Source organism: Rhododendron vialii, chromosome 9a (genome assembly GCF_030253575.1).
Source record: "Rhododendron vialii isolate Sample 1 chromosome 9a, ASM3025357v1".
Taxonomy (NCBI): Eukaryota; Viridiplantae; Streptophyta; class Magnoliopsida; order Ericales; family Ericaceae; genus Rhododendron; species Rhododendron vialii.
In genome coordinates, this window is record NC_080565.1 from 32060533 (window position 1) to 32075893 (window position 15361).

Consider the following 15361-nt stretch of genomic DNA (forward strand, 5'->3'; position numbering starts at 1 on the left):
AGGAAAAATCATGTCTCTCACCGGGGCACCTTTTTGCATAGAGCCATACCTCTTGTAGACATCAATTAATTGGGAAGGACAATGCCCCTAGTAGGCACCCCCATGTTACACACCCTTTCTGAATAAACACATTCCAATTTAATGAGTGTTATAATTATTCACATAAAGTCATAATCCATGTAAAATTAAAAGTGTCGCAAAATTTCACAAAAATCAATCAAAATACAAAAAAGAAATTTTTTTTTCAAAAAATCCCAAATAAAAACCCATTTATTACGTTGAAAATCTCTAACCCCGGATTTGTTGCCATGCTTGCACTCGTTGATGAACGAAATCGGCTATGTTCGTTGCACTTGGAGTATCCGACTCGTTGATGAACTGAATTGGCTATGTTCGTTTTCTCTAGTTGGAGCATCTGTAGTCATAAAACTGGATGTGTCGAAGTTCCAGTCAGTCAAATATCCAGGCCGTGAAGTAACTGCACTAACTTCAATGTCTCTTGAAAGCATCGCCACTACACACGGCATGGAGGGGCGTTGATGTGGAGATGTCTGGGTGCACAAAAGAGCTACTTGTATAACTCGTTTTACTTCTTCCTCGTCAAATTCTAACAATCTAGCATCCACTAGCTCAACTTCACGGTTGTTTTCATGCACATGCCAGGCCTAAAAAGGAGGGAAGAAAGGAATGTCATAGAAACATGTAACCAGAGTGGGAAGCACCCATTCTGGGCTGGGTGAGAGGATGAGTGGATCAAATATTAATTGGCATTGATGCACGTTTTAACACCAAGAATACTAGAATTCAGTTTCAGAGATACAGGGGATTTATATGTTTCTTTGCATAGTATTTGAACAACTTATCTTGTTTCTAATGATGCTCAAGCGAAACATCCTAAAGTTTCCAAGATAGAATAATCCTTTGAAGGATCAACAACTAATGAGTGCCTAGAAAGTGAAACATACCCAGTTAAGAAGATAGATCTTTTCTTTTTCCAAGCTCGAGTCAGTATTTGGCCTTCCACTGACAATCTCCAAAGCTACAACACCAAAGCCAAACACATCGGCCTTTTCTGTAAGTTGTCCAAGCATAGCATACTCAGGTGCAAGATACCCACTACATCAGTAACCATTGAAATTCATCACATGTAAGTTAATACTTAAGCTACAAACAGTACCAAAATAGAATATCGTAACCAATAACACTGAAGAATACATGGAGATTGACTGCGGAGAATCTTACAATGTCCCTGCAACACGGGTACTAATGTGGGTCTTTTTGTCATCAAAAAGTTTGGCCAAACCAAAATCAGAAACTTTGGGGTTGAGGTCAGAGTCAAGAAGAATATTGCTGGCCTTAACATCCCTGTGTACAATGCGAAGCCGAGATTCCACGTGAAGATAAGCTAGACCCCTTGCTACACCCAAGCATATATCAAAGCGGATGGGCCAGTTAAGAAACAAACTTGTCTTCCCTGCTTAACAAAGGCCAAACAGTTAAACATTTCACTTATTCACCATATTCAAGATCTATAATTTGCATTGACAGCAAAGGTGATGTCCTGTACCAAACAATGCTTTATCAAGACTCTTGTTTTCATGATACTCATAAACAATCAGTCGTTTCTTCCCCTCAATGCAGCATCCGTACAATTTCACAAGATTTCGGTGTTGAACAGCAGATGCTGTAGCAATCTCTGCAACAAATTGATCCTTTCCTTGGCGAGAGGCCACAGACAATTGCTTGACAGCAATAACCTTCCCATCATTAAGTGTTCCCTAGAGAATATGAAAATTTTAAAATTTTTAGAAATATTGTGTATTCCCGACCATGGTCTCTGATCCGATGAAAAGCAAAAATGGTATGGACCAATAAATCGCAGTTCTAAGCAAGTAATCAAGAAAAGTAGGGTTTGTATTTTCCATGGTCTTATTTTAACAAAAAACAATGCAAAAATGTGATGGTACAAGCTTACTGCTGCCATCCATAATGAATACAAAAGGGAAAAGCAGAGGTGAAGTGGCAATATTCAAGGGAGTCCGTCAATGGGTGCCATTTCATAAAAGCAATATGAAGTTGTTCTAGGACGCTTGTCTTTTATTAGAAGGATGTTTACCTTAAAAACAGGTCCAAAGCCTCCCTCCCCAAGTTTGTTTGCAAGATTAAAATCTTCTGTTGCAGCCTTTAGTTCTGCATAACTGATAGTGTAGGGCCTAACATCCATCCCTAGGAGCTCTGCAAGTAAAGTTAAAACCAGTGTTTGTGAATATGCAAGGAAGTTAATACTCAACTTACGTATCTATTATGCTTAAAGGATGATCATTATCATTCTATAGCACATTGTTACTCCCTCCATCCCAATTTAGAATAGAACGTTTCAAGGAACATAATCATTACACCTATAAAAGCTCAATGTTCCAAAAGTTACCCTCCAACTTTTGGAAAATGATTACTTCAACTCAAATAGTAAGGTGTAGGGTATTGTGTAGCTTTTGATCCATTAGTCTTTAAAAATATACAACATTTTGGGACAATTAAAAGTCAAAGTGTACAAACAAATTGAGATAGAGGGAGTAGCAGATTATGTAAGACAATGGATATTACAACATACTAATTTTGGGCAGGACACTAAGGGCTGTGCCAAATCGACTATGGGTTTACTTCTTTTCCCTCATTCGACAAAGAAAACCAGAGAATTTCAGGTACTCGATGGTGAGAAAGAAAGGGGAGGGATGGGCTGCTTTATCATAGGATTGTTGGTTTTCTGAACATGCCATGAATCACACAAAAAGAATTTAGCAAGCCTAACGCTACTAAGAACACAAAAATAACTAGCATAGGACCCATACATCTAAAACGACATTACAAATAAACAATAGCAGAACCACACACAGGACAACAACGAATCTATTATGATGCAAAAGTCATAGCTCGATAACACACTCGGCTTACTATTTTCCTGAGTATTTTTACCTTCATCGTCGTCCCGTCCCAGCCCTTTTCGGCAAAGGACAAACCAATAGAGCGCAAGGAAAGATAGAAAGCTTACAACTGCAACAGGAACAACAATCCCCACAATCAAACCTGTCTTACTCTTTTTGCCAGATGCAGGGTTTGTACCAACAGTGGGGATGAAATCTGTAGAAAATCTAAGTCGTAAGAAAATTGCAACTAACATTTTTAAACTTGAATCAAATATTTACAAAACGTATTACCTGGGACAGCACTGATTGCTGAAATAGAAGGTCCATATGTACCTTCAGCAGGTACACAGCAAGTCCCTTTACCAGCCCAAAATAGATGGATTTCAAGGTAGTTTTTTGATACCTAAGCTGGGAAAACCATCTTTATTTGTAAAGAGACCCCACCGGCCGCCTTTTTTATGTCAAAATCTTTCCGAACCAGATTCCCCTATAATGAAGAGGTTGATAACTTAAGAACCAAAAAAATAGTAACAACTTAAGGGGATCCCCTTGTGAAGCGAAGTCTCACAGGGTACCAAAGTAATAGTACGAATTACTCGTATATAAGTGTGATGGCACCCTCACTTCAGTAGCTGTCTTTTGGTGTTGACTTCTATCCAAAATTGTGTACCATGGTATCAATGCTAGGTACCAAAAATGGGTAGGGTGCGTGTCTCGGGCCTACATGGCAGGTGCTGCCGAGTGACCACGCTGCGCTTGAGGGAGGGTATGAAGCAAAGTCCCATATCGCCTCGGTACCAAAGTAACATGAAGCATATAAGCGCGAGGGCTCCCTCACTCAATAGTTAACTTTTGGAGATGAGTTCCACCCAAAACCCTCTCCCCATACCTATTCACCTTGGTCATGTAATTCTTTTCTAGGATCTTCCAAATTCACATTAATTTAGAGCAATTCTCATACCACCCCCGGAAGAAAGAACTAGGGATTACTAACATATGTTTGCCGATGACTTGTTTATTCTGTGCTACCCCAACAATCAGTCTTTTCAAGAAGTTGTTAATACTCTGGCCGGCAGCCTAACAAGATCAAGAGTAGGGTGTATTTTTAGGCATGGAAAATCAGGACAAGGAGATCATGTGTTCTCTGTTGGGCTTTCCAAATGGGTACAATTCCAGTTAGATATTTGGATGTCCCCCTATTATCCTCAAAACTCTGTGTTGCAGATCGCAAAGGTCTCATTTCTAAAATCCAGGATAAAATCAAAAGTCGGGCCAATAAATCCTTTATCATACGCTGGAAGATTGCAACTCATAAAGTCAGTCCTTTTTCGTATACAAGTTTCCTAGACCATGCATGTTGTTCTTCCCAACTCAGTTTGCTTGAATATTTATAAGCTCTTCAGAAACTTCCTATGGACTAGTACTGAAGCATATTCCCACTCTAACAAAGCTGCTTAGCCAATGTTTGCTCACCAAAAAAAGGAGGACTTGGTTTAAGAGCAATTAAGGAATGGAATCATGCATACTTCCTAAGACAGCTGTGATATATTTGCTCTCATCATAATTATCTATGGGTTACGTGGTGCTATAAGCATCTTATTCAAAGAAAGAGTTTCTGGACTCTAGAAGTTCCTTCTAGCCATTCATGGACATGGAGAAAAATTCTTAGCCTTTAGGGCTATTGCTAGACCTTGCATCAAGCATATTATTGGTGATGGGAATAGCACATTCCTCTGGCACGACAATTGGCTGCCTCAAGGGCCCCTAAGCATATATTTTGGCCCTTCATCCATCAGGTATCCATACTGATGCTGAAGTGTCCAAATCTTGTTTATATCACTGAACGGACTTGGCCTTTCCCAACATCTCGTCTTCCACATTTCCATCCTAACTATGCTAGACTTGATCAAGTTCCATGGATAATCTCTTCACATTCTACCATTAGGGTTGCATATACTTGATATGCTGTTAGAATCCACCAACCTACGGTACACTGGCATCACCTAATCTGGTACTCCATGTCCTTTCCTCGACATCTTTTCATTCATTGGATGGCCATTAGAGGATGCCATAGGACTAAGTATGATAGGTGAGTAAATACACCTATTTACGCCCCTTAACTTAGGCTTGTTATATCCATTTTACGCACTACTTGGGGCTTGATAATTGTTTTGCTCGTTTCAGGATCTGCGGAGCCGTTGGATGACATTCGGAGCTAAATTGAGGAGTTAAATGTGAAGAGCGAACAAATGGTGACAGTCCAACCAATTTGGCCTTCGATTTAATTAGTGCAAAGATGGTCCAGAAGTTGAACCGATAATTCAGGCTTGTGAGTGTCACGTAGCATGTGCCGGTTAAGTGGTCTAAAATATTTCTTAATGGTGGACCCAATGCTCCACCAATTAATTAAAGAATATATGGTTTGAGCTTGCACGAGAATCAAGACAAAAAGGAAGGTTATTCTCTTAGTTAGGAAATGGGATGAATATTTCCGGGGGATCTTTTTTACACTGCGGCAGAGGGAAAAACTCCATGATCGGCTAAACACTCTCGCTAGGGCGATGAGGATGCTTCTCCAAGTAAGTATCGTTGTTTAGATTTCAAGGGCCGGTTTTTATGTAAAATTAATTATATGTCTTTGATTTATTTATAGTTTTTATAGAAGTCACTATTTTTTCAATTTATCTTGGCTGCTGATTTTGCCACTCCTTTTTTTTGTTAACGGCACTCCTCTGCAAGTGTATTTTTTGCAAGTGTATTTTTGGTGCAAAAATACACTTGCAGGGGAGTGCTCTTAACAAAAAAGGGAGTGGCAAAATCGTTTCCCTTTATCTTTTGTGTTTGTATTCATGATATCAAGCACCGTTGTACAATCGTTTTCATTACGTGATAAGCTTTGAGATAGACTATACAACGTGAGACGGGTTATACACGTGAGATGGGTTGTGTCTTTGGTTAAATCTAATGAGACGATCCGTGCCGTGTTGAGATAGTCTTTCAGGGATTATTGATAGGAATTGCTACCCTATCGGTGGTCTGGTTACATGTTGAATGAAACCCTAGACTTCGCCACAATTATAATCCAAGGGGAGGTTGAATCGAAACCCTAGTCCCTTTTCTGTCATCAATTTCCAAAACTTAATTGCTTTCTAGTTAGTTTTAGCTTACTCAAATCAAAATCCAACTTCTATTTGCTTCTTGAATTAAGTTAGACATTGATTGGAAGTACAATAACTTAGCTTTTTACTTCCCGTATACGATCTTGAACTTAACCGCTATTCTTCGGAATAATAGCTATTTCCTTGTTTTATAAATTATATTTTTGTTACGAAAATAACAGACCAAAGGATAAAATAATCAGCTGGGGCATGCGAATCTTCCCTATATGTTTTCTCTGCAATCTGCATAATGAAGATGTACCACCTTTTCCTTAGCCGCCCTTTTTAAAGGACTACGTGGCCACAATAAGGAAGTTCTGTGGCAAATCTTTTCACGAACACCATTAGGAAAATGACTTGGGCAGCTATGGTCTACTATATTTGGGAAGAAAGGAATTGCATGATTTTCAGGGGATTCAAAGACCCCAATCTTCTCTCTCCAGAAAATTACATTTGATTTTCGAATTAAGGGCTCCAATTTCTCCAATGTAAAGCTGACCCCCTTAAATTTGTCCCTATGCTCTTGGCAGATTTCTCCCAGGACTCCTGCTACTGTTTAGCTTGTAGTTATTGTTCTGTTGTTTGTCTCCTGTAATGGAAGGTATGCCTTCCTTGTTCTTTGTAGTTATTTTTTCTTTCAAAAAAAAATTGAGGACTATCAAAAAAAAAAAAAAAACCAATTGTGATAACGTGGCACTGACCTGGATGTATATATCAAAAACACGCCTTCCATGACTTTTCCAAGATGGGGGATTTAAGAATGCTGTCTCTGCAAACTCGAGAGTCACATTGTAATTACCATTCTCAAGTCCCAGCCCAAAATATCTTAGTGATCCCGGTGATATTCGTGCTGTCTGTAACAGCTCCGAATCCAAAGTATTGAACTGACTTGAAGAGAAACTCGTATACTGGGGATCGTTTAGCTCGTTGAAGCGCCCGACATTACTAACTGCCCACCTTTTTGTACTAGCCTCATAATAAGTAGCTGGACCAAGAGTCTCGTTATCCCGCTCATATACAATCTGACTACTAGATGTTATCTCTGGACCACCACAATTAATCGCAAAGTCAGAATCTGCAAACCATCGGGGAAGAGGAATTCATCAGATTAGAGTTCAAAAAGGTGCAGCAGAAAAAAAGAAAAAAACAGCCACATCTCCTTGATCATGTGATGCATCTTATGGGTTTAATGAACTTCTAGAAGTGGGAATTTACACTTTTTGAAGACAAACTAGACTTCGCTGCATTTTACATGTGAAGTTTTGACATTAACAAGGAAAGGAATTTCTCACTTCATCTGACAAGTATAAAATTTAAGAAAAAGAAGAAGAAGAAGATGTTTTCTTTTGGCCTTTCATTGGCAAAGGGCATTGTAAGATTGGAAGATTGGAACTCAAAAAATAGGCCATTGACTAGCAACAACCCTTGGTGGAAATAAAAGAAGAACAAATGGTGAAGGAGCATTAAATAAATCTACATAGGCTTCAAATCTCAGAGGGAGTACGAAAGGATTTTGCATGACCACATACACAACAGTTCACAGTAAACCAAAATCAATATCAAACTATGTAACACCCCACCATGTACGGTCCATTCCCACATATCAAGAGACAATCAAAGCAACACCGAATAAGGTGTACAGATGCTCACACAGAGAGCGCATGGTAACATAAAACAATGGAATGAACAGAAGTTACGAGACTTGGATTGACTTAGGACCTCTACGAACTGAAGCTCTAATACCATCAAGTCACCAATTATTCCATAAGCTTAAACAATTAGGAAAAAAGCCCAGCATTGTGTACCAATTCAGCTAACAGTTACCGGTCTAAGTTGACCTACTTTTAGAATTATTAAAAGGATTTGATGATTCAAAGAGAACTAAACTCAAAGATCCTCTTTCTAGCATGATAGAATTTATGTGTCCCGTCTCAGAATAAAGGGTAAGGGGAGGTTCTAAATTGCACTTACACTTAAGAGAACTGCGAATATCCCCAAGGCAGGGAAGATTCTCCGGAATACAGTCAAATCCTGTAGCCATAACACTACATGCAGAAGAAGAATGGATATTGATTAGTGCAAGTTGAATTTGCCACATAATTAACGCAATTGAAGTTGAATGATTCATCAGCAACATCTTGTGGAAACAAAGAACATGAGCATGGAGTATAACTAATCAATGTTTAAGCTTTCAAGTATTATTACTCCAGTACTTGTTTTAAGGACATGTATCATGGATTCTCCACGTTATCTTTGTGATGCCAGGTATGAGCTATTTTTATCAGGATTCTGGAGGAGGATGTTCAAAATCTCACACCATTGCAATTCTATATCTCCCACATTGCTTGGGAGTGGAATGGGTGATTACTTAATAATATTTGGGACCTCTCCACTCATTGCCAATTGGTTTTGAGATGGATATAAAGTTTCTATACAGTATCAGAGCAGCGCCCATTCCACCCCACATTTTATAAAAAAATTCACAATTCACACCCCACGATGACAGACCAGCAAAAAAGTTGCACGTTGACAGGACCCAAAAAGTGGCCACACGTGACAGACCTCAAACGCGGCTGCACGTGAGGGGGTGTTAAAGAAATAGAGTCTCCCACATTGCTTGGGAGTGAAATGGGTGATCAATTAATAATTGGGACCTCTCCACTCATTCCAATTGGTTTTGAGATGGATATAAAGTTTCTACAGAATGCTTCCAAAGTTGTCTAGTTAACTTCTTACATAGGCCCCATTTGCTGGACTTCTAACAAACAGGTTGCACAAATCACAACGCAAAATTTTCATCTGTGGTTTAGAAAGTGAAAAACAGATGGCAGCCAGTTTCATCAAGGGTCCGGTCCCATTACACAAGAACACTGAATATAAGAAAGGGATACAAAAACTAAGCGGTAAATCTCATTCAGCTGAGTACAGAAATTGTGGGTGAAGAAATAAACTGTAGAATTCAGACATGGTATCTCATATCAGAACAGCTTGAAAAATATCCGTTTTCCGTTTATATTTAGGACTTAGGATCATACATCCTCTAAAGCTGACAAACTCGTGCATTAACAGCACCATAATCATGTTGTTCAACACTTGAATTGTATATAGGAAATTACACATCTTTCTTTTTGTATCACTAAATGTTCAGAGACCACAGAATACCATTAAAAACATACAGCACAAAGAGAATCACCTGTTGTTCGCCCAAGATGGAAGTGCCGGCGATAATTGATTGTATGACACATCTCTGCAGGCAATGACATAATGGGGATGCTTAGTTGAGATTTTCGTTCTACTGAGAACCGATAAATTGTTCATTCTTACATTTGACCGCTGAAGCCTCAGATTTTGTCATCAGCTTACATATCAGTGTACTACCATGACTGCATGAATCAAGATTTCCATTTCCCAAACACTTCTTTAAGATACAGGTTCAGGGGCAGAGGTATGTAGGGGCCTGGGGGGCCCGGCCCCGGCTCCACGAGCGTCTCCGAGTTTTAAAATTTTTCTTTTATATATACCTGATTGTGAATATTATTGATAATTATTCATGTATAGTTATATACCTGATAATCTTACTAATTTTGCTTCGATTAGGTAAAAAATTGGCTATTTTATATTCTCATTTCTCAATTTCTTTCTTAAATAAAAAATAAACACGTGACAGTTGAAATAGCCTAAAAATTATTTCAATGTACAAATGTAATGAACTAAAAAGCAAAACCCCAATGATATAATAAGTATACATTCCGATAAAAATATATAAATGTTAAGCCGGCCCCCCTATCAAAATCCTGGCTCCGCCACTGTACATGTTCTCATATTTGTGCACCAAAACATAGTAGCAAAGATGCCCATTAACATTATTTTTTTTTTCCAAGCATCGATGCGGCCTTAAAGTTATAAACAATTTACTGATTCGCCCAAAATTGAACCTATACAATTTAATAAGCAATCAAATCATATGACTGTACAGTAGTGGGTTATGCTTCTGAAATCATCTAACCATGACATTCTTGGAACTCTACATAATGACCATAAACGTCCAAGTACCACCTGCAAAGAATCTCCTTGAACTATGAATGGTTATGTAAGACTGACTTACATATGCAGAAGAGAAGGACTCTTTAGCGCGGGAGGAGTTCCATTCAATTTATTATTCCCAAGAAACCTGAACATACACGAACTAGTTCAACACATAAACATTCATATTTTCTAAAACGCTTTTAGAAAAAAACATTGCACAACTTGTTTATCAGAAGTAAGAGAGAGTGTTTATTACAAGTATAAGAGAGAGCTCGAATTGAAGAGAGAATCTGGAATTGGTCCAATTAAATTGTTAAAGCTCAAATCCCTGAAAATTAGACAGAACATGGTTGTTACAAGTTAGCTTTAAAACGTTAAAAACTAGACGTTTACGTTTACTTCATAGAGAGATGTTGACCCATGCTCATCAACCTGATTATCAACTGCCAAACTTTTAGGTTGAAATGCATGGAAGCTGATGCTATAACTTACAGTTGAGACAAACTCTGATAATCACCAATATTGGAGGGGATGGTACCAGAAATATGGTTATTCCTCAAAATTCTGCCAGGCGAGAAACCACTGAGTTTCGTTAAGTTTGTAAAAAAATAATGGAGGATCATGAAGACGAAAAATATTTCAATATTGATTGTCAACTATAACAGTGTTTGTTGCCGTACAAGGTACTCAGAGACTTCATATCTTTCAGAAATGCCAGTGAAGAGCTTCCGTTAGATAAATCACTTATTCTCCTATATAATACAGCAGTATGTTATAGAAGAGAAGAGAACTTCATTCATATGCTAAACTTGAAGAGAAGATGTAGAAAGAGTAACACACACAAGTCCGTCAACGAGGTCAATTTGGAAAATGTTGATGGTATTCCACCTTCAAAGGCGTTTCCTTGAAACCTCCTACAGATGAACTAACTACGTAAATTCACTGATTACATAAAATAGAGGTTACTGAATGAAGTATCAATACTTTAATTAAAAAAGCATCTCGGTTATCAAACATTGGTGCCCAGTTTTAAATAAAGCAATGATCAGGATATGATGGTCGAAATAAAGAGGACACAGCGTACACATTGCTTACAGGACGCTAAGATTTAACCAGTTCCCTATGAATTCAGGTATGCTCCCTGTGAGTTCATTATCCGAACCCCACCTGAAATTCTCAAAAAAAATTCTTTCTTGATCACAAAAACAATTACTACTATTAAAAACATGTTCAAATTTACCAGATAAGACAAAGGATAAGCCAAAAAGCTCTTACACTATTTGCAGGTTTTGTAGAGCAGCAAATGTAGATGGAATAGCTCCACTAACTCCAGAACTGTGGAAGAAGCTGTCAAGGCGGAGAATTATGTAAGTATGATGCTTGAACTTTTTGCATCCGATGCCAGCCTTATAGAGGTTACAATTTACAGGCCTTAAAAACTTTATGATGTTTATAATGTGAAACTTAAGAACTCATCAGGGTTCCTTTACTGCAAAATCGTTGCGGAGAAGGAGAGAAACTAGAATATTTGCCAGCTACTCCACATAGAATTCATTGCAGCCAGTCAGCCATGAACTAGTATATAAAGAACTTCAGGAACTTGGTTTGGTTTAATTCCTATAACTGGGTGGATTTTTGTAACTGCTGATTTTTTGTCATAGTTCGAATCGTGCTAACTCCCCTCTCGAACTTGGTCCTCCTGCGAAGCCCGGCAGTAGGCCACTAGCCCTTGGTGGGGTGGTAGTTGTTATGGCCCGCCGTAGGTCTGGAGTCCTTGTGGTCACTCCCAAGGGAGAGTTGCTATGCCCCATCACCCCCTCCTCACCCTTTTTACTCAAAAATAGAAAAGAAAAAAGAAACTAGATTGCGGAATGTCTCAGCACTTACAGGCGTTCTAATTTTATCAAATTCCCCAGTTCTGATGGGAAAGAGCCAGAGAAGTTATTCGTGCTAATGCTTCTGCAAATTACCAAGTTAACAACATCAGAAAATAGGCTCATCTTTCAGTTATACGTACGAGTGATTCCAATTTTCAATGGAATAAGGAACTCAATGCCACTGCAGCAAACAACTGATTTCGATATAAAAAAAATCCAAATTACAAACTGTTACGTAGATGACACGGTTGTGGGCACAAGATGATTATAAGTGGGCAGACTCGTACTTGTTTGCAACAAGTTGCATTGCTGTTAATAGAAAACTAAAACATGAAGTTACCACCTAGAGACGTACAAATTCAAGAATAACGTACAAATCTGTGAGATTAGTTAGTTTTCCAAGTTCCTTTGGAACCTCCCCCGATAATGCATTAACCCCCAGGCTCCTGAAAACAATTAAATGAGGTGTCAGACTGTTAAAGGAGTTTAGCTAAACATGGATAAAATATTAACGACCAGCAAACAGCATTAAATAAAAAATAAGGTGGCTTACAGCCGCTGCATTTGAGTTAGATTGGCAATGGATGAAGACAGGGGACCAGTCAGGTAATTTCGGACCAAGTCCCTGCAAAATATGGAAGAACCTTAGTAAACCATCATGTGATGAGAGAGAATTTTGAATGACATAGTTAAAAAAAATTTATCCAACGATGCATTACACATGTAGATATATGGAGACGATCAACATCACGATTTTGAAGGTTTCAATTTAATAGTGTGTCACAGTTCACATAGAGAAAACGTAACATTTTTTTCTGGCATGGAAAATGAAACATTGTTTAAACTAAAACATCAGTGGGTAAACATACAAATATGCGAGGGAAGTCAAAGACCACAGCTCCTCCGGGATTCCTCCAGTAACATTCAGAGCACGGACTTTGCTGTTACAAAATAGTAAATAAGGCAAGCAGTAAGTGAGAAGACTTCAACAAACGGTACTAAGAGCTTGAGTTCATAAATCAAGGTTCTGACTTCAACTGCATGGTAAATGTAAGCTCTATAGGCCGAGCTCCCTTTTAGTTGGCACGTTCTTGACCAAAACACGCATTTGCACGTATTCCCTTTTATTGACTTGTATGGTTCTTTTACTTTCTTTCTAAAGTGTCTGTCTAGGGCTGTGGAAAGGAATTTGTATTTCATTTTTATTGAATACGAGTCCGGTAGTCATTAGTCCAGTGTTTTTGGAAAGCATTGAAGCAATATTGAAGCTGGAAAATTTGTTCCAGAGACCATGAGGCGAGATGTCAAGCGAGGTCTACTGGATGCTTACGCTCGAGTGACTTTTCTTCGCTCAAGCAAAATTGTCAAGTTGTGGCTTCTCTATAAAAATGGATTAGTTACGGTACTGAGAGCTGTATTCATTTCCAAGAGCTCTCATTTCCATCTCCAAACTTCTGGGAGTGCTAGGGTCTGTGTATTTTGAAAGAAACATGAAGATCTATGGATCTCTAAACCTAATCAAGTCATGACATCAAGAGGTATTCTATCACCTATGTTCAAACTTCAAAGCAAGACCTTTTGTGGAGTTCAAAAGGTGCTTCTGAAAGGTATGAGGATTCAAGATGTAGTGATCGTGCAAGGTTACGATGAGTTTGGCTTCAAGCCTTCAACAAGTAGTTCTTAGGACTCTTGGTGAGGATACACAGTTGTGAATAAGAATACTTGTAATCATACTATGTTTCTAGTACATGATTCCTTCCCGTGATTTATCTTTGATCCTTGTGTGATTGGTATTTTTGTTGTGTGATTGAAGTAATCTAGTCAAAGGCCAATCATAGTCCTTGCATCAATCTAGGAATTTCATTCGGTATCAGAGCGGGTCCCTAAAATGTGGAATCGTTGAGTTCTAAGAGGACCCTTGATTTGCAATGGAGTTGAGTTCAAACCGTTCTCCTGTGAAACGAAGGCCCACATTGTCTGAGAACCAAAGTAATATGAAGTATATAAGTGTGAGGGTTCACTCACTTCAATAGCTAGCTTTCGGGGTTGAATTTTACCCAAGATCATGTAACACCTTCACCACTAGAAAGAACGAACTCTTTGCCGCTAGAAAGAACGAACTCCGATCACGGGAGGGAAAAGATGGAGCCTATTCAAAGGCTATTGACGAGGATGTCTGGACTGCATGTGAGGTCAAATATACAACTCCAACTGAAACTAGAGTCGCCAGTCCATAACCAAGTGCGAAGTACACCAAAGACAGAAAAATGAATGGGCGACAAACAGTCGAGCACTAAATGTCCTCACTCATGTTGGTATGAAGGAGTTTCACCGCATCAAGTCATCTTCAAGTTGTTTTCAATCAACTACGTTCAAAATTCGAAGGAAGAACTTTTGTGAAGTTCAAAAGGCATTTTTGGTGGATCCCTTGCTTAGCTTATGTGCGGACGTTATAGATACCAATCTTTAGGAAGTCCAATCTTTTGGAGCTTCCTTTCTGGTTTTGGACTCTATATACAAAGGAAACATAATTTGGCAAGGATTCTAGCTTTAGTAAGTAATCTGTGGCTATAAATATAGCCTTGCCTCTTATTAGGGTTTTGACTTCTTGAGTGAATCCCTCTAATAGGCTCCAGGGGGTCTCATCTGTAGAACCTTAGGGATCGTCTGTTCGATCTTCATCTACTTCTGGTTGTCCCTTCTATGGTGGGTTCTGTAGGCCTTCGGCCGTCTGGAAGATCATCTGTTTCAATGATTCTTTTTGGTTGAAACCGTAAGGTTTCATAAGAATCATTTGTTTCTGTGTGACATCTAGACACATCTGTGGAGCAATAATATTCCGTTTTGCGAGACTCGATGAGAGAGAGTCTGAATTTGGTGAGAGATTCCTATTGGATTTTTAATTTGGTAAGAGAACTTGTATTTTGGGATTGGTGAGAGTCTCTTTGTGAGGGTTTTGTTTGTTCGTCACCATTGCAGCACAGCCCTTTTTTTTTTTTTTCATTGAGGTGTGATTGAAGTAATCCCGTCAAAGGCAAATCATAGTCCTAGCTAGCATCAATGTAGGAATTTTAGTGAATCATGATAGCTTTACTTCAAAATGACTTCATCAGGAATCAGTAATTAGTTCTCTTCTTGGCCTTCCTCTACCTCTTTTATCACCCTCAATACAATTCAAAAATCTTCCTGGCTCAAATCGTTTCCTATCATTCGTCCTCATTCAAAATCACCCTCCTTAATTGACCTACATTGCAAATGATGATCCCATCTCCAATGGTTAATACAATCTGTAGTTGTTTTCACTCCAAACTTGTCCCTAATGCACTCATCACTTTCTAGCTAGACTGAGATGGGATTGTAGTCATATTAACCTTTT

At 38.7% G+C, this 15361-nt stretch overlaps 1 protein-coding gene across 1 annotated transcript in view; it reads right to left on the minus strand.

Moving 5' to 3' along the window:
* The window catches only part of LOC131301121 (probable LRR receptor-like serine/threonine-protein kinase At1g56140), a 477161-nt gene continuing 461800 nt past the window's right edge, over positions 1–15361 (minus strand). The window contains exons 29-33 of the mRNA XM_058327280.1: positions 2117–2235; positions 1568–1778; positions 1243–1477; positions 966–1116; positions 1–665 (exon numbers count right to left, since the gene is read on the minus strand). Of these exons, the coding sequence (XP_058183263.1) occupies positions 339–665; positions 966–1116; positions 1243–1477; positions 1568–1778; positions 2117–2235 (1043 nt within the window). The 3' untranslated portion in view covers positions 1–338. The remainder of the gene's footprint in view (positions 666–965; positions 1117–1242; positions 1478–1567; positions 1779–2116; positions 2236–15361) is intronic.